At 39.4% G+C, this 21007-nt stretch overlaps 1 protein-coding gene across 5 annotated transcripts in view; it reads right to left on the bottom strand.

Moving 5' to 3' along the window:
- cadm4 (cell adhesion molecule 4) overlaps window positions 1–21007 on the bottom strand; it is a 232848-nt gene that overhangs the window by 61020 nt on the left and 150821 nt on the right. Inside the window, exon 1 of one of the 5 annotated variants that reach the window (XM_008431152.3) lies at window positions 7202–9424. The exons of the other annotated variants lie outside the window; for them this stretch is intronic. Coding sequence (XP_008429374.2) covers window positions 7202–7304 — 103 coding nt within the window. The 5' untranslated portion in view covers window positions 7305–9424. Of the gene's footprint in view, window positions 1–7201; window positions 9425–21007 lie in introns of those variants that run through there. 5 annotated transcript variants of the gene reach the window in all.

Consider the following 21007-nt stretch of genomic DNA (forward strand, 5'->3'; position numbering starts at 1 on the left):
TTGAAGGTATTTTAGTATGATTTTCTCTGTGATAGATCAACAGCACATGATGGAATGTGTTCTGCTCATACCTACATGCATAATGCAGGTGGAAGGGGAAAAAAAATACTGCACAAAACCATAAAGAAAAAAATTATACGGTTAAGCACGACAATGGTTACTTATTGCTTAAGGAATTACATTTTTATTTTTATTTTTTTATCAAGGAAGACAGATGGAGTCACTTACAGGACAACACGACGGCTCACCAAAGTTTTCAAATTTCATTTTGTAGAAGAAATTGAAAACTATTGTGCTCTTATGTCCTCTTTATGGACTACTTTGTTTTGTCCATCACACAAAACCCCAGTAAAATATATTGCACTCCTTTGCTTTAAAAGTGACAAGATGTGAAAAAGTTCACCCCTAAATCAAGTGGGGGCAAAACAAAGAGGCAATTCTCTTTCCAGCCAAGCGAGGGCAATATTTCACAGTATTTAGTCTTCTGCCCCACAAACCACACGCCTGGTTGAATAGGAACCTTTATTTATAAGGTTAACAGACATATGAGAGAGGTCATCATTTTGAAATGCATAAACAAATAAATGAATAATAGGCTCACAATTTTATACGACAAGGCAGTGCAGGGTCCCAGCCTAATGGCCCTGCAAGAGGCTGACTTATAAGCAAAGAAAGAGAGGGAGAGGATGGAAGAAGATTGAAACAGAGAGGGGATGGGCAGCTGTAAGGGGCTTTATCGAGTTAAAGGAGGGGGGCACATGGAAGGCAGCCAGGTGGACTGCTGGCTCACCCTTACTCACAGTAAATTCCAGAAACCATCTCCCTGATTCAGGGTTAGCAGGCTGAGTTACCACATTGGTGTGCACCTATTGCTCCCTGTCCGTGTCTCTAAGGGCGGAGCGAGGTGAAGACTGAACAGAACAGACAAGCAGGATAGGAGATGAACTGTCTCCATTTGCCCCAAACAAGCTCCCCTGTATCCTTGAATCAGCTGGAGTCGCTGTCACCCCATTCATTATCTGTCATTATCTTTCAATTGGAGGCGGGCCAGGAGCCCGTGTTTTCTTTGCATGCCGGCCACGGACTTACAAGAAAATCGATGAAGAGGGGGAAGACTACAGTGCCTAACCCGTTATGTTGTTGCTGCTTTAATTAAAACAATAACAACAGCTCATGGATTCCACTCATACGGGGTCCGCTGGCAACCATTCCATCTCTTCCCATCTGGATGTACATTTTTTTTCCTCCAATATCCCGGGAGTCTGCGAGGCGAGCCCGTTTCCACAGTATCTATGCAAATGAAGTTTGCGGTGTTTACGTGTGTGTGTGTGTGTGAAACACTTGCTGTAGGTTAATCACAGAGTTTTGCGGTGCACTGACTCCATGAAATAGCTGACTTTGAGGTTCTTCTCTCCCGTAACTGCCTCTGTAGACCTCTCCCTCTTTCTCTTCCCAGTCTAAAATTATCACTTCATCTTTCTCTGGGAGAAAGAACTCTGCCAATCATAAAAAATAAATAATAAAATGGAAAGAAAGAAATTCTCCCTTTATAAATAATACATAATCCTTTTACAAATCTTGCTGTCGTGTCTCTCATTACCTCTGTTCAGTTGACATCTCCTGTCCTGTTTTTCTCCCCTACTCTCATCCCTCTCTTTAAGTGCGTTTCTCCTCATTTATTCTCACTGCTCTCCTCTCTTGCTGCCTTTGTGTCTAATCTCATTCTCACATCTGTCTTCTGTTTTTATTTTAACCCACAGTCTCTCCCTCTGCCTGATCTAATCCTTGATTTCTCCTGCCGTTATCATCCTTCCTCCTTTCTTCCTGTCATCTTTCCTCCTCATTGCCTTTATCTCTTATTGCATCGCTCATCATGCATCTTCCTCATTAGAGCTGTCCTAAAGGTCTCCTTCCCTCCTTTTTTCTTCTCAGTCTCAGGAGAAGTGTTGCAAGACATTCTCCTCTGTTCCTGGTTTCTTCTTCTTTTCTGATGCAGTTTTTCCTGCCCCTAAAATCACTTCCTTTCAGCCTGCAATGTGCTTTCATTTCCCTTGCAATCTCTCTCATTCTGTCTCTTTTTGTGACTCAGTGGGAATCTTTTCCTGTTCTCTGCTAGTTCTATCTTATGCACTTTCCTTCGATAAAGTGATTTGTTCTGCAGCTCAAGTCTGCGGGATAATCGTGCTGCTTTCCTAGCGGAAAAGAGGAGGTAAGGCCATGATGCGGGTAGGGGGATGTTGGATGGGCAAAGGACTATATGGGACAAAAGGACAAAGCATATGATTGGAGGAAATAGTCATTTTTTTGCAATTTTGCTCTCCTTGTGATATAGATTCCTTTATTTGGCTTTTGTGTAGCCCAGGGTTTTCCTTGCAATTCGTGCAGCTTAAATTTCTCCACTTTACAACCACAAACATTAATGTGTTTTATTGGACTTTGAAAAGAAAGACCTTCACAAAATACAGCATGAATGCAAAATTACGTTGAGTCGATGCTTTCTAGAACAACCTGTTGCTGCAATTATTTCTGTGCACATCTGGTGACAAGCATTTCTGCACAATCTTCTATGAGCAGTCAGATCGGATGAAGGCCGATCTGACTCTCTTGAGAGACATTCTTCCAATTACAGAAAATCTGGGTGCTTGTTTTCCACCACACATAGCTTTTGCATGCAAGCAAAAAGTTCACATTTGGCCTCGTCTAATCGGATAACATTCAACCTCTCACTGCTCCAGACTTACCACGGATGAATTATGTGATATTGATTCATACTCCAGTTCTGACTTTATGTTTTCCATAACTTCATCCCTGACTTGCGTAGTAGACTCCTGGTTTTTATGATCCTGTTTGTTCACCAGTGTTGATTGAAAAACCTCTAAAGCCTTCAAAGAACAGCTGAATTTATACTGAGAATAAATTACATACAGGGTGACAGTATGGATTAGGTCAGGGGTCTCAAATCCCCCGGGTTAATTGGTACTAGCCAGCACAGAAAGAACTTACAATATTTTCGTTTTATTTAATATTTGAATCTGAACAAAGTTTACTTTGGAAAATGACCAGGTTTTCTCTGTTGCATCTGTCTGTCGCTCACTCGTAGGGCCTGTCTCCTGTGTCTCCGCAAGATTCGTAGCCACTAAAAACACCCAACAAGCTAGCAAAATGAGTAAATAACAAATGTCTCTGGAAACGTTCTTTGCAAAGGGAAAAAGGTCCAGTGAAGAGACAAGAGAAGAGACAGCAACTTCCAAGAAAAAGAAAGCTACATTTAGCCGACCATACCTGGAGACCTACTTAAAATATGAAGTTATCGCGACAGGTGATTTCCATGCACCTGCTCTGCATAATATGTGGTAACTGGATTTCTAATGAGGCAATGGAGCCTTCTAAACTGCCCTAGATGGGACAGACTCGTTACAGAGAAACAGGCACTGATTCAGCACTGAGGTGGTGAGTTGTATTTTTCATGCCCTTTATGTTTGTTCTTGCTGTATATCTTATTTTAAAGCCATGCTTAAAGTTGCCGTAGTGATCAGAGAACAGAGCCATTACTCGTGTGATGTTGTTGGCGTGATGTTACGGGGACACTGCTAATAAAGCTGCGACTACACATTGGATTTATTATGATATTTTAAAAATACCCCAATTTTTATGCCAGTGGTATCATTTTATTTTAGTTTGTTTATCCGCCACACCTTGAAGGCCAGTGTGCGAAAATCTTGCCCAATATTAAACCAGTCCATGTTTCAACAATGGTCCGGAACCATTAAGTTAAGTGACGTCTATAGAGGCGATTGGTTGAAATGTTTTCATCCAGGTGGTATCAGAGTGTTGGTGGCTGATCTCAAATGCACTGTTTTGTTTTGGTAAATCACATGAAATCCCCAAAACATCCATGAAAGTGTGTTGTTAAAACGGAAAACGGCACTAAACTCCACCTATATTTTTAAACGTAAATTTTCTCACTATCACATTAAGATTTCAGTCTCCTCTGTCATCACTTGTCTTATTCTCATCACATATACCCTTAATGTCTAGCATCTTGACACTTCATTTCCACACATCTCTCAGTTTGACCTTCATATCTTTATGTCTTATCTGCCCTTTGGCATATTGCAATCACCCTGCTTCTCTCTTGTCCCAACCGTCTCTTCCATCGGCTGCTCGGTTTCCTTTGAGTCCCCCCTTCTTTTCCTTTCTGGACAGAGCTGGTTAGCCTCGTCTACTTTGCAGCATTTTATGGTCGACGTCTGTCACAGCCCCAACAATCCTGCGACAAAAGCCGCCACACAATACCCTCTACATCAGAACAGCAGCTTAAAGGAAATTTACAGGGCTATTACACATCTGCAACGACACAGGAGATTCGCAGTGGCCAAAAGAGCTGGTCTTAACACTATTTAAAAGAGAAAAATATAAACCGCAGGGTAGTAAAAGATGTCTGAAAATACTGTGAATACTGTTTAAAACCAAATATTTATTAAATGTGTGTGAGCAGCATGATTTCGAAGCCCAAATGAAAATGCTCTACTGGCATTAATTACATAACCAAGATGACTGCCAAGACACAATCCCCTTTTTATTCTTGTACTCCAACATTCATTGTCACCCAAAATCCCGTCTCAACATCGGCAGAAAAAACAAACAAAAAAAACAAAGAGTTGAATTAAAACTTCAGCATAATGCTACTCTAGTTTCCCATTGAGCAGCAGTAATAAAACCAAAACACCCCTATGGATTAAAAAGATGCATTAATAGAAATTTCCCTCCACCTCTGACTTTTCCGTAGCCTGTGTTCAATCAATTTATGACTCTGCTTCATCTCTCTGAGGCCCTGTGCCTTGTTTTATCTCTGTACCAATCCCCTCCATCTCTGTCTTTATTCCATACACACACTGAATGCACTGTTCTCCATCTCTGTCTCACTTTTTCCTCTTTTTCCGCCTTCAGCCACTCCCTCCCTTTCCATCTTGCACAGCACTATCTGACCAAACCTTTCGTTCTTTGTGTCAATTAGTTTCTCTGTTGGTTCATATTGGCCTGCCAAGCGTTACCTTTCCACATCATTCTTTCTTTTACCACCTTTTCTTTTGAGAGTCAAACTTCCTTTGATTAGATTTCTCTGATATAAGCTGATAAAAAAAAAAGAAGACTTAAGCCACTTTTCTTTATTTCTATCGCTGCCTTATTACTTCTGATGAAATTTTCATTTAGATCCTTTGGTCCAGCCACTGTATCATTAAATCTTTCTGGTAGGTCCTACTTTTACATCAACTCCTCCCGGTTCTTAATATTCATTACTAATTATGGTTTAATTAAATCATTTTAAACAATTCAAAAGCTGCCTTTTTGTGATTCCACCACATTTCATGTGCTTAGCACTGCTCCAAGTCTAATTTACTATCATGTTGCAAAAATCACTCTCATATTCACAACAGAGTTCCACTTTAAGATAAAAGAAACCCTCCATTGCTGCAATTAAACTTACATCAGTAAGGAATTTCCTTTAAATGAACACAAATTGCCCTCACAATAAAGTGGCTTATCTTGTCAGTGGAAGCACGTTTGTTCTCATTCCCCCAACTAATAGACAGTTGTTTGGTAGTTTGTAATTTAGTTACTTTTTTTAGTTGGACATTGAGTCTGAAATAAAAGTCTGAAATCTATCTATTAGTTGCCTGCTAAAGCAGTGATTTGCAACATCTGTTGCAAGCCCCTGGGGGAGAAGAGGGTTGAGAAAAATGTTTTGTATTTTCGCAGGTGTGCTGGTATGTGCAGAGATGATTACATACTGTAGGTCTGTATGCGATACATTAGTGTATTGAGATTAAGAATGTGTAATTCACTGTCTTCAGCATAATCAAACAGGATACCTAATTATGTTTAGGGAATTTCTAACCATCTGGAAATCAAATTTCAATGCTACATTAATGCCTCCAAGTGGTCAGGTAAGAACAAGTAAAATTAATCAGAAAGGAAGTGTTTAGTTTCGCTTTCACTTTCAAGCATCTGGCATGCCGAAGTAACTTGGTGCTCACCAGTGAACACAACGCAGTGTAACGTGGAAGATGTGGAATTTTTTTTTTTGATTAAATGTACCTGGCAGCCTGGTTTATCTGCTTATCAGCTTGTTTATGCTACAGTAGTCAATGCACATTAAGGCAACGCTGTTGTGTTTCTTCCCATGGCATTATTTATTCATATGCCATTGAAATAAAAAATAAAATAAAAAAAATATCCAATACTGGGATGTCGGTGTATTGGATAATTGTACAATATTACATTCCAGAGTTGTTTCAGCATTACACAGGACAAAAAAAAATCCATAGTGACAGCACAATGTACAACAAGACAAGGTCACTACGGGTGAGTCTGTCGAGCCCTTTCTGTATGGTCACCGTATGACACAAAGCCCTGGTGCTGATTTTCTTCACCGTGTTGAAGCAAACAAAAAACACTAAAAAAAACCTCTGACATAAGGTGGTCTCTTCCTTGAAACAGTTTGGACTTTGACTTATAAAATACCACTCTCTGTGATTTTATGTGAGGCCAGTAAAAGAAGAGATGAAAAAAGGCACAACAACGATTTCCTGCATTTGAAGTTGCAGTGAAAAGTAAAAAGTCAGAAGAGACTTGTTTGTACACCATATTATATTTACACACACACACATATATATATATATATATATATATATATATATATATATACTTGTAACCAACTTACAGCTATCATAAAGCAAGATTATTTAAAATTTCAGCTGAGGTGATTTTGAATCATTGTATCTTTTAAGTTTGATGTCCTTCAACCATTGTTTAAAAATTATAATTCATATAATTAAATCCATTATCCAAGTTATCCATTATAATTAAAATTAATAAAAATGTTTATTCATTAGATTTACTAGATAACTGATGGCTGATGGACTTCTCAACATTATTTTTATTGTAGCAAAGTATTTACTTTTTTCATTGATCTCAAAGAGGGGCGACACTGAATCTGGTTCATACTGTTGAAGTGAAGAATAAAGTTCTTAAATATCAAGACAAGTGTGTAAAATAAAAAAATGCAATTGTGTCTTTGATTAACTTACAAAACTTACAAAGTCAAGCCCCATAAAAGGTGGACTTGGCTTTGCAAGCCTGAACTGAATGCAGCACATCTGATTCGATTTACAACTGTAAATGCGTTGCATGAACTTACGAGCGATGAAGAGTAAGAGCAGGAGCAGGACGAGGCTGTGCACAGTCAGCGAGAAAGATCCAGGGAGGAGGCAGCAGAGGCCAGAGCTCCGGACAGGCCTCATTGTGTATTCAGGTTGAAGATGTGTGTTGTGTGTATGTCTGAGCCTGCAAGTGTGAGTGGCTGTGCAGATTTGATCAATGACTCCTCTGTAACCCTGCCTGAACTGCTACAGAGACACGGCTCTGAACACACACTCACTCATGCACTAATGCACTTGGATTTGTTCTCCACTGCAATGCTGCAGACACGTGCGAGGCAGCTCGGCTTTTACTTCAGTGCTGTTAGACACAAGTTGTTTGGGAACGACACTTAAATAAAAGAACTCTTAAAGAAAGAACCCACTATCAGAGCACAAGCAATGAAACTTGTTTTTGTAGCAAGGACACACAGGACGAGTTTGCAGTCAGAGGCTTACGTGGGTAACACAGCAGTTTCTAAGAGCTCTGGGTAACCACAGAGTTAGTATCTTCAATTCTACATCAAAAACCATCAGGAGATGGAGTTGACGTGGCAGTTTCTCATCAAACTATAGCAACTTGTGCTAGTCTATAAGAAGAAATCATTTAGACAGCTGGAAATGTCAAAAAAAAGAAGCACATTTCTGATGTCAGAAAGCAATCCAAAAATAGAAAAAAGTTGTTGTTTTTTTCTTGTGCTAGATCTTCAAATGGCAGTACTGGGCAATGCTGTTCTCTTTCCAAACAGATGCACTTATGATACTGACTGAATGAACAACAACCTAATTAACAACGCTGTACCACAGTTTCACACTTTGAAAAACAGATATTCTGAAGGAGCTCTAATGATCAGCCAAATCTTAACCACACCAGCAAACCGTCTGCATGTCGACGTAGAACCACACTACTCTGTACCTGAAAACATCAAAATCCATGTAATTTAATTAGATATAGCCCAAAACTGTCTTCCAAAGCAAGTCCAACTTATCTCCGAGGCTGAAAGCAATATGCTACATCACTGAATCCTCAAGCAAATTCTCAAAAACACTGTATTCAAATGGATCAAAAAGGAAAGTTTCTGTGCTTCTCACCCAGCGAATCAGGTATCAGAAGTCAATGTTCTTCTGAGCTATATACCCAAAGCCAACCAGAGCTCTGGAGAGACTGACTCGCTCACTAAAACTCATCTAGAGATATCTAAAGTTAAATAAAAGTCCTCAAGTCGAGTGCTGCACTTTAAAGATTGGGAGTGAAAGTACTTGGTCTGTGTTGAATGGTCGACTCGCAAAGGCTTCAGTAAGCTGCTTTAGTTTCAGATATTTCTGTTTGCCATTTCTCCATAACATTATTCACGTGGATGCTGGGGTCTCATCAATACACTAACCTTGTGCACACTGCAGCATGAATGGAGAGTGATTTTTCATGGTAATTTACACTTCTCAGAATAATCATAGGTTATCAACCTGCATGATCGTGCAGCATCGACCTTTCTAACACTTCCTATCCAGCCTGCTCCACCGGCTGCAACAGAACCACTTGCCGGAATCCAGACACACACTTACTTACAGGCGCTGATCTGAAACCTGCTGCGTTTAAGGTCGTGGCAGAGCGCCGCTGATTATCAGAACCTGATGTGATCTTTTGGTGAGGCGTGCAGCTCTGTGACGTGTGTGCGCGTGTGAGTGTATCCATAAGCGAGTAAAACAAAGCGTGACGAGCAGCACCGCACACCTCGCTGAGCACTATCTGGTAGAATAAAGTGTGGGTGTCATTTTAATATCACTACACACACACGCCTCGCCCTCTTTCTCTGTCCCGCTGTAAACACGATGAGCTCTGACGGCGATGGCCCTGACACCTCGGGCAAAGCAGAAAGTGGCTCATCAGAAGTCTTCTCCACAGCGCTTACTTCATCGGTCAACTGGCTGTCGCAGGGAAAATTGCTCTCAGCTGGTGTGCAACTAGCAGCTTGTGTACGGCCAGTCTGAGGCCTGGTGCAGCACAGATGGAAACTAAATGCATTCACGTGCTCAGACTGATCCCTCAATTTGTCTTTAGTTTATCTGTCCTCGCGTCCTCTCTTAGTCCTGCTCCTTCAGTCTGCCTTCTCGCAGCAGCTTGTTAGTTCCCAAAAGTGCGTCCTTGTTTTGTTTCTCTTCATTCCCCGTAATCTACAAAGCCTGTTAAAATCCCAAAAGTACGAACGCCGCCGATCACATCCATCTGTCCCTTTACTGTCCTCCGCTTGTTTATATAAGCTTGGCTTCCCTCCCCCTGCTTAGAAAATGTGCTTTTGTCAGGGTTGGATCAGTGTCTGCATATTTTAAAATTCAAGTTTGTGAAGGTTAGAGATGTGCATCTGGGGATGGTGCCGTTGACAATGGGGGTCTTTCAGGTCGAAAAACAGTGGCGGAGTGTGTCTGCACGTGAATGTGCTTGACTGTCCAGTGTTGGCTAAAGCAGGGTGTACATTTGTTTGAATGTTTGCCTCTTTCACTGTCTGCTGCCCATTAATGTACCCATGCAGAGTCACAGAAAAACCTCATAGTGCCTCTTTATGTTTAATGAACAGTTTTACGGGTTTTACAGAGCCATGGGAAAATCCATGGCTCTGTACGTTTGCATGTTTTGTGTCCAAGACAGAAAAAAAAAACAATAAAAAAGCATGGGCTTACATTGTCTTCCAAAAGTAGTAATACCCATGAAACTGTCTTATATTATATCATAGCACAGATTCAAGATTATCCGAATAAAGTAGACTTCTATAACGTCATACTGTTTTACAACAAATCCCAACTAAATGTATTCAGGTTTGTGGTTGCCATGTAACAAGATGTGAAAAGTTTAAGGGGTATTAGCATCTTTGCATGGCACTGTAATCATGTTTAGTAATTCTGTTCGATTAGCTAAGCTGATGTTAACATGCCCCGTTGAAAGGAATCTGCCCTGAACTTTTATTGTTCGAACCCAGAATTTATTAGGAGTCTAATCAGTCTGTCAGCACATTTTGAACTAACACATCAAGCATAATGCAGTTCCTTTGTTCAAGCTGATGCCCATATGTACCATCATTACTTCCATTGACCATAAAACTGGCAATACAAAGCCAATAGCGGGCGCTAACTACGCCAGGCTCTTCGTCTTTGACTTTCATTATCCTGTAAACCGAGAACAGAAACACGGTTTTGCTTTTATAATAGCACCTCCGCTTGTCCTTAATCAGTTGATCATAAACTATGCGTTCTAATTTGCTGCAGGCTTTATTTACAAACATTGTCTCCAGTTCAATCGGAAACACCCTGTTCCCTATTATCGAGTCAAATAAAGTCAAATTAATTTATCAACAGCTTTTAACAAAATAGGGTCATTGCAGAGTGCTTTATAAAGCGAGAACGAACACAATTACAGACAGAAAGAAAACACATTGCAAATCATCGCACAAGTATGAGCGCATTGGTATGTCTGCAAAGCCCCAGTGTGGGCAGCCCCCCTGATGGGTGTATTTGTTTTTTGTCGCTATGTGTGAAAGCGAAGGAAGATTCCTGACACCCCCTTTCCTCTCTTTACTTTCGGTCTTCCTTTCTCATCGAAATCAAATTTTTAATGGGCTTCATTGGTGCCACCGTGGAATAAGTGTTGCCAAAGCACTTAAGGGGCTTAAGTCAGCAGCGTGCTAAAAATATTAAGCACTCAAACAGCCTTACATGGATCCATGCCTGCTTAAGTATGCTGAGGAGGTCGTGCCGGCATTTAATACCAATGGTATTAAAGCACCCCGACAAGACGGTGGAACAGAAATACGAAGCCATACAATGTGTAGCACAACTGGGAGTAGACAGAGAGACGGAGGCTGAGGCACGAGGAGACATGGTGACTGGATGCAAGAAGGTGAAAGAACAGAATGCAGCTGATGATTACGGAAATAAGAGGGAAGACAGAAGAAGTTGTGCGCAGAAACTGGGGAGAAATAAAAGAAAAAGAAGCTAGCAATGTGACGGAGGAAAGATACGAGGGAATTGGGCCAAGGTGTGGGAGGTAAGGGTTGATGGGATAGCTGTGAACCAGCAGCAGAGGGCTAATGCAGAGATTCTATCGGGAGGCTTATCCAAGATTAAATTTCTCTTTGTCCTTAAGGCGCTTCTTGGGTTAGCGGAAGTGTTGAATTTATTTCTTATGTCTCCCTTGAGGTTGTTGCGGGCAAGTGGGTTGGGAGCACGCTTGGATGTGTGTATGTGTGATGTGTTAGTGAGTTTGTCAGGAAGGGGGGGAGTGCATATGCACATGTGCTGGAGTAGATGTGAATCCTCAGGGTTTATTAGCTGGTAAAGTGAGAAAAGAGGGCATGCGTTTGTGAGAAGTAATAATACATCAAATGAACATCCCCCTGGGGGTGTTCCAGGATAAGTGAACATCTACAGGCATGATGGGATTTATGCAGACGTGTAAAAGCATAGAAATATAGCTTAATATCTGACTTTGGTTTCTCGGTTGATGAATACCGTGCCAAGCAAAAGTATGAACTTTTTTCACTTTGTCACCCAACAACCACAAACTTATTTTGTTTTTGGATATAATTTGACAAAACTTCAGTCCAGATGTGCAAAGTTGGTAGAGGCATAGTCCAAAGGACCTGCAGCTGTAACTGCAAAGAGATCTGTATCTAAATCTATTGATATCAAACTTATGTTTGCTTTGCTTGTTGGTTAAGTTGTCCAACAAAACTACTAATGTAGCAGGGTTACAAAACGGACAACATTCTCAAGGTCGATACCTTTATATTTTCTCCACTGTTCACTCTGCGAGAGCAGAAGCAAATATTAATCAATCAAAAATGTGACTGAATCTGGTTATCTGGAATCTGGTGATTAAAAAAAACAAAACAAAAAAACATGTCTTTATGTAGCTTGTGTCTTGTGTCTTGAAAAAGCTAAATACAAAAAGTATACTTTTTGGAGGACAGTTTTGTTACAGGTGCCTAAAAATAATACTGTGAAGAAGTTGAAAATACATTTTCTGTTCCTTTTATCAAAACAAAACTAAATATCACAAAATGTCTCAATTGAATTCCACATCTTCCATCCCTACGGCTTAGACAACAATATTACTTGGTTAGGTGTGTGAAAAGATATCGTTCAGCACAGAATGCTAGAATAAGGGGTTTACAAATATATGTTCACATTGATTCAACTTTTATTTAATTTCAAGATGTGGTTTAAACATTTTTTGCAAAACACAACAGACAGCAGAGACAGGGAAGCTTGTTCTCTGTGATTTTTACAGCCCTATTATAACCAGAATCATATATGGGCCATCTGGATTTATTATGATTTTATGGCTGTAAAACTATTATAAAAAAAATCAAATAAAAGTGCAGTGAGTGAGTGCTTCTGCCCTATTTCCAAGACAATTTCATCTTCTAGGATCTGGCAGTTATTCAGCACAAATGTATGTTTTTGATTGCGCAATAACAAGTGAAATGGCAAAACCAAAAAAAAAACAAACAAAAAAAAGCATATCAAATCCCGTCTGCTCCTATGTGATAATAAGAAGCTGAGGTTTAAGACCCAGGACATTTAAAGTAGGATGTGAAGAGATCTCACAATATTGAAATGTGATAATATTTCCTGATTAGAGCAAAACTGTCTTCCTAAGACGACACAACACTTTATTTTTTTTGTGGCAGCAGTTTGGACAACTTGATAAAAAATAAATAAATAAAGCAGTGTTACAGAGACTAACAAGAAGTTTACAAAATTAATTTGCACACCCTGAACGCTATTATTGCATTACACTGTTGCAGTCAAATAACTGAAGTTGGCAGATCAGAATTTAGATTTGTTTTTAAACAATAAAAAAGTCTACACAATCGACTCTGGACTGTGTTAGTACATCATTCATTTTAAGTTTTAATGCCGAGACAAATCAAAACCAAACTGAAATATTCTCTACTGATTTAATAAAACCCAGTTCATGATTGGAAAAGCCTTTACTTGTTTTGCTAAGTTCTGTGGAACTTGTGTGCCATTTTGTCTCATGAGCTGAATTTACTGTTATTTAAACAAATGCTTTACTCTTGCTCAGTTCTTTAAAGTCTAACTTGAGCATGGAGAATCACTAAAAGTTGGGATTAATGGCTAGTCAAAGTGGAGAAGTGACTCATACAAATGATATTTTCTGCAGTTCCACAACTCTGTCTCCATTAGATCATTTGAGTTTAAATATGGCAGCAGTCTGTTATGGAACAGGGCCCAACCTGATCACTTCTGAGTGCTGAAAACTAATCTGTTTCTCCAAACTGCAGCTGCATTGCTTTTTGCTGCTGCTAAGGTTTACTGCTCACAACAAATATATATTCCATGAAAAAAAAAAAAATCTACCTATTCCTCTTACTTGATCAGAAAGAATATATATATTTTGCTAGTTTCTTTGAAGAATTTGCAATTGTTCTCCTAAAGTTTTCCTGTTCTTCTCCCACACTCACTTGCCTGTCTTCAAGTTTATGCTGCAGACTTGAGTTTAATAGCAAGCCTAGAGCAATGCACAAGATAATCCAACTCGGTTATGAACACACTAATTAGAAAAGCCACAGTTCCACGATCTATGGGCGCCATCAGGGACTGCATTTTCCAAAGGTACAACTCGAGCTAACCTCTTGCTCCTGGGCAAAGGGATCAATACATCCCCATCATTTAGGTGGCTTTCGAGTGACACCTCCTTTCTTACTTCACACAATTCAGGATTACACAGTTTTGATTTCCTTTATTTTCACAGCTTGTTGACAGCGAAGGACTCTGGCAAATGTCAATATTGCTCTCCACATGACAGGCTAACAAGAATACAAAACAGATATCAGGATTTAATTCAATGCCTCTGAAATCCCAAGGACGGATGAAAATGCTTGTACAAAAGTGTGACATTGGAAATGATGTCTTACCTTTTCTGTGAGTTTTGTGAATACACATATCTGTACATACAAACTTAAGTCTCTGTATATTATTTTAAGACTGAAATATGATTTTGGTAAACAGATTAGGACCATATGGGGGGGAAAAAAGCATAAACGTCTCAGAATTCCTTTTAGTTGTTTCATTCTCTATGCGTCTCCTATGCTGTAAGAAGGAGCCAACTTTTACTTATTCTTCTTCAGCCAGGCACAAAATTGAGCAAGCATTTTAGCTAAGAAGTACCAGTCAGCAGTAAGTGAAGAAGAAGAATGATATTGATGACTGGTACTAGTGCACATGACGGTGCTAGCTAAAGCTTAGTGCTGTGGAATGGAATGTTTTTCTTGCATACTAAAAAAACATTATATAGAAATACTCAAACTCAACATGTCAGTGTTATTGAGAAACACAGGCAAACTGCTATGATGTGATTCTTATACAAGAAAGTGAATGTTTTATATCCCAAATAATTCCACTGCAAATGTGGACATTTATTGATTTGAATATGCATCTCAATATAATAATCAGGGATTCTTCGTCGATGTAGGGAGAACAAATAATCAAGGGCTGGCTAAGGTTAAAATAATAATAATAATAATTTAAAAAATGTACTATGCCCTTATTTGTTTTATCAAGTGCAAAAATAAAGCTGCACTGTCCATTCTGGAAGCTACAGTCAAAAGTTGTTAAAAATAAAGAAATAAAGGTAAAATTTGTGCAACAGCAAGAAATAAGTGTAACTGTTATGGTAATTTTACACCAACGTCTGGTTTACTTTGCCCTTTTGTCAGTGAAGGAAAACAGATTTCAACAAAAAGTGATAAAAAAAAAAGACTAGCATTTTATGAAAGCAGACATTTTGGAAAAATAAAAAAGTATGAACTTAGGAAATAAGGCACAGTTTGTAAAGTCTGCCTAGCAAAAAATGAACAATATGAAAAAAATACTGCTGTGGTTAGCTCAGATTAGTGTTAAAGGCCACTAGCACCATGCATAAAAGACAAAAAGACAGTTTTCAACAACGGGGAAATAAGAACAAAACATAGTGAGTTTTTTTTTTTTAACGCACTGGTTTTTACTGAAAAGCAGTAACTTGGTGAATCACACAAGGTTTGTCAAGTCTGTTTGACATAAATCAAATAGCACTCACATCTTGGTTTGACGACTGAAACTCTGAGAAACACTAAGTCGGACTATTTCGATGAGAATTGAGGTTTTTGTTTGCCTGAGAGAGAAGAGAATCAATAAAACAGTTACATCTTTCAAGTATATGGATGTAGGGATTGTTCTATTGTGGAAAACAACAAGACCTTGGAGCCTCGGTGTTAGTTCTCATCAAAAATTTCTGATACACGCTCCAGAGTGACACTGCAGCCCAACAGAGAACAGAGCTGGTGAAGCGGTTTACAAAAAAAGTGACCTCAGTTTTTCTCCTTAAGCAGAGAGCCATTATTTTTCTTAAAATGCTTTGGGTATAATCACAAATTATATATTTTATCTTTATGCAACCTTTAAATCTGCAACACAACAACAGATGCATTCTGTGGTTTTACATCAAGTTGTACCATAATTTCTTGACTGTTGATACCTGAATATAAGCCACACCCACTAACTTTAAAAAAAATATATATATAGACTTATCAGCTGCAGGTTTATATGTTTGTCTGTATTGAGAGGTTTTACTCTGAGTTTGTTAAAAAATATTTTATTCCAAATATTTGACTTATTTTTTTCCATTTTATTAAAAAAAATTGTGAGTGAAAAAAAAGTCATGAACAGATAAAACGTCTTGTACTTTTATCTGTTTATGTCGCTTACAAAATCTAACCAATTACAAAAATTTTATTTGCTTTTGTCCATTTGCCAGCCAGCGCTTTTTTATTGAGCTAAATGTGACTGTGTGGTGAAGCTAACTAAAATTGAGCCAACTATCTATTAGACTTTTAAATTAAATTAAATTAAATTAAAAATTAAATCACATTAAAAAAAAAGAGAAATAATTAAGCAAATCTCATCACTTCGCCTACTGGATGTCACTAACACAGAACCTGAACCCAGCAACTGGCAGGAGAGTTAACTTCAAAAAGGTAGTTTTGTTTTTCCTTTTTATTATTTTGTGACATTTTTAACAAACAGGCCATATAAGCATATATGCATGTGTGTCGCGTTGTGTGGGTCAGATGCGCTCTTTGCAGTGACATGCGTATCGCGGTAACATGAATTTTTGTGCGTACCCTCTGATTACATCCTGCAGACTTCATCACCCTTCCTCAGCCTCTCATTTGTATCAATCTCAGTCCACTTTTGCCTCGCTCTTGAGCTTGTGTTCCCCTCTTCATTGTGCACCAGTTCAGCCTTTCGAAACCCGTTGGTAAAAAAGGTATAAAAAAAAACAAAAACAAAAACAAAAACGTATATTAGCCGCATCACAGTGTTGAAAGCGTTTGAAAGATGCTTTTAGTTTGGAAATTACAGTGAATTAACAAAACCACTGGCTGGTCAGTGAGAAGCAGAGAGGAGCAGTTCACCTATAGATTATCTGGAACACATAATGCACATCACCGAGTGGAATAGGAGGATTTGTAGTATTTACTGATAGAAAAATAATTGGGTGCACTTAATTATACCCTGTGCTACAAATTTAGTAGCTATTGCATTTGTTTTGTGGACTGGGAGCCACAGTTGGATGACACAGATACTAGAACCGAAACTGCAACTATGCTGGATAATTAAAGAAACACCTCAGCCTAAACATTCTTCTTTTATTTATTTATTTATTGTTTTTTTATAAATGTAGGTATTTTAAGGAAAATATCACTGAACACATTGTAGCATAAGGGGAAGCAAAATCCTGAGATGCATAAACCTGCATGCATAAATGCTTTGAATCATAGTCTCGTCAAAAGATGAGATCAAGATTTATAGCTTTACTTTATAGTAGAAAGCCAGTACATAAAAGTAGCTTTGTGCTTAAAACATTAGACAAAGCTTTTAACTTTCCTGATTAAAAATTCTGTCAAAAAAAACATTGTCGAGTCACAGATTGAAGCGTTTGGCTTCTTGTAGTCTGGTAGTGAATGAGTTAAAACACTTGTCAAACAAATCAGACATCCTTTGAGCCGATCCGCTCTGCACATGAAGCCAGATGTGGTATGAGTGCCTGAGGACTGTCTACAAAAAGTTGGACATCTGACACGCCTGCTACCGCTAAGAATACTTAAACTCGCTCCATATGCTGTCAGGTGTAGGTGAATAACATCAAAGCAAATTATGAACAAGTAGATTTAATTTTGAGCAATAACATTATTGCATTCCATTATGTTGTTATAACAACACCGCCCATCCTTATTGGCATATATAAAAAAGACGTGCGAAAGTCATAAAATAAATGATTTTTTTTTTTTGCAGGAGTATAATCTCATACAATAACTGGAAAAATCTAAGTTTTAATTTGACTCACTTATTCAGCATGGAAAAAAGACGATCCCTCTTAAGAAATAATTGATTTTATTAAATCCACTGAGGCGACAACTATTGTCACACCTTAAAATTCCTATGAAATGAGCACTTTACCTTTTTTAAGATAATTGGAATTGAACAGCTTTACCTTATAAGTGATAAATTCCTGTTCCATGAAGTGATATAGAAGCTAATTTCCATCAGCACTCACGGTCTGGCTTGAAATTAACTCACTCTAATCACCATGTCACTATGTTACAGGGTCACGATGAGTTGCTGCTGAACTAGTTGTTTGAAAGGTTGTAGCACCAGTAGAAACTAAAATGTGACGTTTGTGAAAGTCTTCAGGGACTTCAACTTTCTTTGGTGAGAAGCAATTTAGCCACATTGCTTTTCACCATGTGGCCGTTAGAAACGGCATATCCGTATCCAACTGTATTTATTGTCCACAGTTAGATACGGTGGTTAACTTGCGATGCTGTGAACCTTGTGAAGTGAAGGCAGCTATGGTATATATGCGCTTTTAATGCATAATACTTAAACTCTTTCACTGAGTCGAAACAGACATTAACTATGAAAAACCTTACCAGGTTTAAATAACAACTGTACGCTGCAAAAGAAACAAATTATATTCAAACTATAGTTTGAAAAGTAGCAGCGATATTCCAAGAGATGTTCCATCTGAAAGAAAAAGAAAACATAAACTGTCACGAAAGCCACCACAGCCTCTTTTAATGGCAGCTACCTCTTAGTTTGAACAGACAAAACAAGAGGTGCACTTGTGAGAAGTTAGCACAGCAGTCGCACCGGTTATTGTATGTGAGAAAAATGCTTCAGAGAAGGCGACAGCTCACGCCAGTGCGAATAATAGCTGTAACACTTGCATTGAGGAAAGCTACAGCAGGAATCCAGATAGCTGCAGTTTTTCTCATTTGCTCAGATAAAGAGAGCTGCTGGATATAAGGTGTTAGACTTTACAGGCCATCAAGGCGGTAAGGTTTTAACACAGACATGACACTTGCTGCTCTGGGCTCTTGCTGTTTTCCTGGCTGCTCTGTAAAAAAAAAAAAAAGAGAAAAATAGATATTTGGTTTGAGTAAGAGAATGCATTACAGGCATATTTTATGCACCGCCATGCAAGTCATCCCCCCGCGCCCCGCCCCCCTGTTGTGATGCAAGTTAATGCTAAACTCAGCCTTCCCTTACTCAGTAAGATAAATGCAAACAGTGTTACCTGCCAAGTTGAGAACGTACTGTCGAAGCTTCCTAACGAGTGTGTCTGTGTGCGCCGAGAGCCACATACAACACTGCTACCTGCTGGGAGTTACACTCATTATCCATGCGGCATCACACCTCCCAGTGACAGGCTGCAACTCTCTGCTCACTGTTTTCTCTGCCGCTGTGCACGTGTCAGTCTCTCTCTTCTTTCCCTTCCCGGCGCATGTGCTAACATTTTTCTGTCGCCGGAGTGCAATTTTGTTTTGTTCCCTGATGTGAGCCCGACTAATAGTTGTCAGTGTGCCAGATGCGCGTGCCAGCTCCTGTCTTGGCCCTTATTACTCACTTACACAGCGTCTTGCAAAAGTATTCAACCCAGGGAAGTTTTTTAAGTTTTATCACGTCAAAACCAAAAACGGAGATGCTGCAGTTTTATGTGACAGACAAAAACAAACAAAAGCATTAAATGATTTTAAAGCGGATTAAAAAAAGACATGTGGTTTTCAAACATATTAAAATTAATTACAAATATAAATCTGAAGTTTGAAATGCATTTGTATTCAGGGACCATTAAACTGACTAAATAAAATTCTAGTCAACAAATTGCCTTTGGAAGTCACAAAATTGGAAAAAGAATCCATCAGTCTGTATCACTGATATCTCTGTGAAAACCTTAGAGATTTGTTAGAGAACACTGAACAAAGAGCATCATGAAGACAAATGAGCACAGCAGACAGGTCAGGGATAAAGTTATGGAAACGTTTAAAGCAGGATTATGTTATAAAGCTACATCCAAAATGCTCAAGAAGCACTCTAAATCCATCATCTTGAAAATATGGCACAACTGAATGAACTGTAGAAATCACCAGCAGCAGAAAAACATACTTGTCTTCTTTCAGTTTCTACAGTCAGATTAACGTCTGCAAGCAAAACTCTATGTGCAATGAAAAGTTTAACTGTGCATACAGTATTCTGTGAGCTGGATGGACCCTGCACACACTGTCCACTGATGATTGAGGTTTCATAGTCGAATGTACCGATTGCCTACATTTCTCATGTCGAATTCCCTCATTTCCCACAGTCCAAATGAATAGCAGACAGTTAATGAGCTAGTTGTGGCCTTAGCCCAGGTTCTTCTCCAGCAGGTCACCAACCACACACTTAGAGCAGCTCAAAGTAGTAGTCTGGCTCATGTGCATCCTTGTGACTAGGTCTGCTGACTCGCAACTTCATCAACTCAGTGTCACATAAATAACAATGTGAACACCATTTCCTGCCAACCAACTTACTAAGTCACACATAGAATGCATCTTAAAGGTTTACTTTTGCACAGACATGTCTGGCGGATGTTTGCTTTAAATTCACACCGAGTCTGCGGAGACTCAGACACCGAGTCTGCGGAGACTCTGTGTCTGAGTCTCCGCAGAGTGATCGTACTTCACTCTGCGGAGTGAAGTACGATCAAATATGTAAGGGCCTTTGCCATCCAATAGTCAACTAACCCCTAAGATTCCAGCTAACCTGACTGAACTTTGACGTCCAGACGTGCTAAGCTGGTAGAGACCTGCAGCTGTAGCTATGTGATGTGATATTCCAGGCCACACCAGCCTGCTAAGGCCAAAGCCCTTAATGGCTCATTTTTTGTGTGCTCTGCAGGGGGGATGGTCAGTGCACTGCAGTGAGTCTGTGTAGCTGGAAGCAGGTTGCTGTCGTGGCATAAGGTGGTTGATTAGAATTGAGCAGCAACGGGCCACCTTGCTGGAGGGAGCCCTGCCAACTGCCTTGCCCCCATTACGCCAATCCACAAATGCCTAACAATGGAGTAATTTCACCCTTGCATGATATAATCTTTCCTTTCACCCAGTGACTCAATGGAACCCTTTATGGCTTTTTATCACATCTCTCTCTCTCTCTCCCTCCCTACCTTCATCTCTTTCTGTCTTCCTCGGATGCCCCCCACCCCAACCCCGCTAACACTCGCCGCCTTCGTTGCATTTAATTCCAAACCTTTTCTTGCCCCTCTTCTCTCACTTCTGACCTTAAAGAGTCTCTTTGCGTCAGAGTCACTCCTTTTACTCTTTCTGCTTCTTTGTCTCCTTCTATCACTTTCTCTCCCTCTCTCTCCCTCTCTCTCTCTCTCTGGAGGAAAATCACACACTCATCAGTTTGCCGGCTCTGCTCCTGAC

Source organism: Poecilia reticulata, chromosome 16 (assembly GCF_904066995.2).
Source record: "Poecilia reticulata chromosome 16, P_reticulata-male-v2, whole genome shotgun sequence".
In the NCBI taxonomy this organism is placed as follows: Eukaryota; Metazoa; Chordata; class Actinopteri; order Cyprinodontiformes; family Poeciliidae; genus Poecilia; species Poecilia reticulata.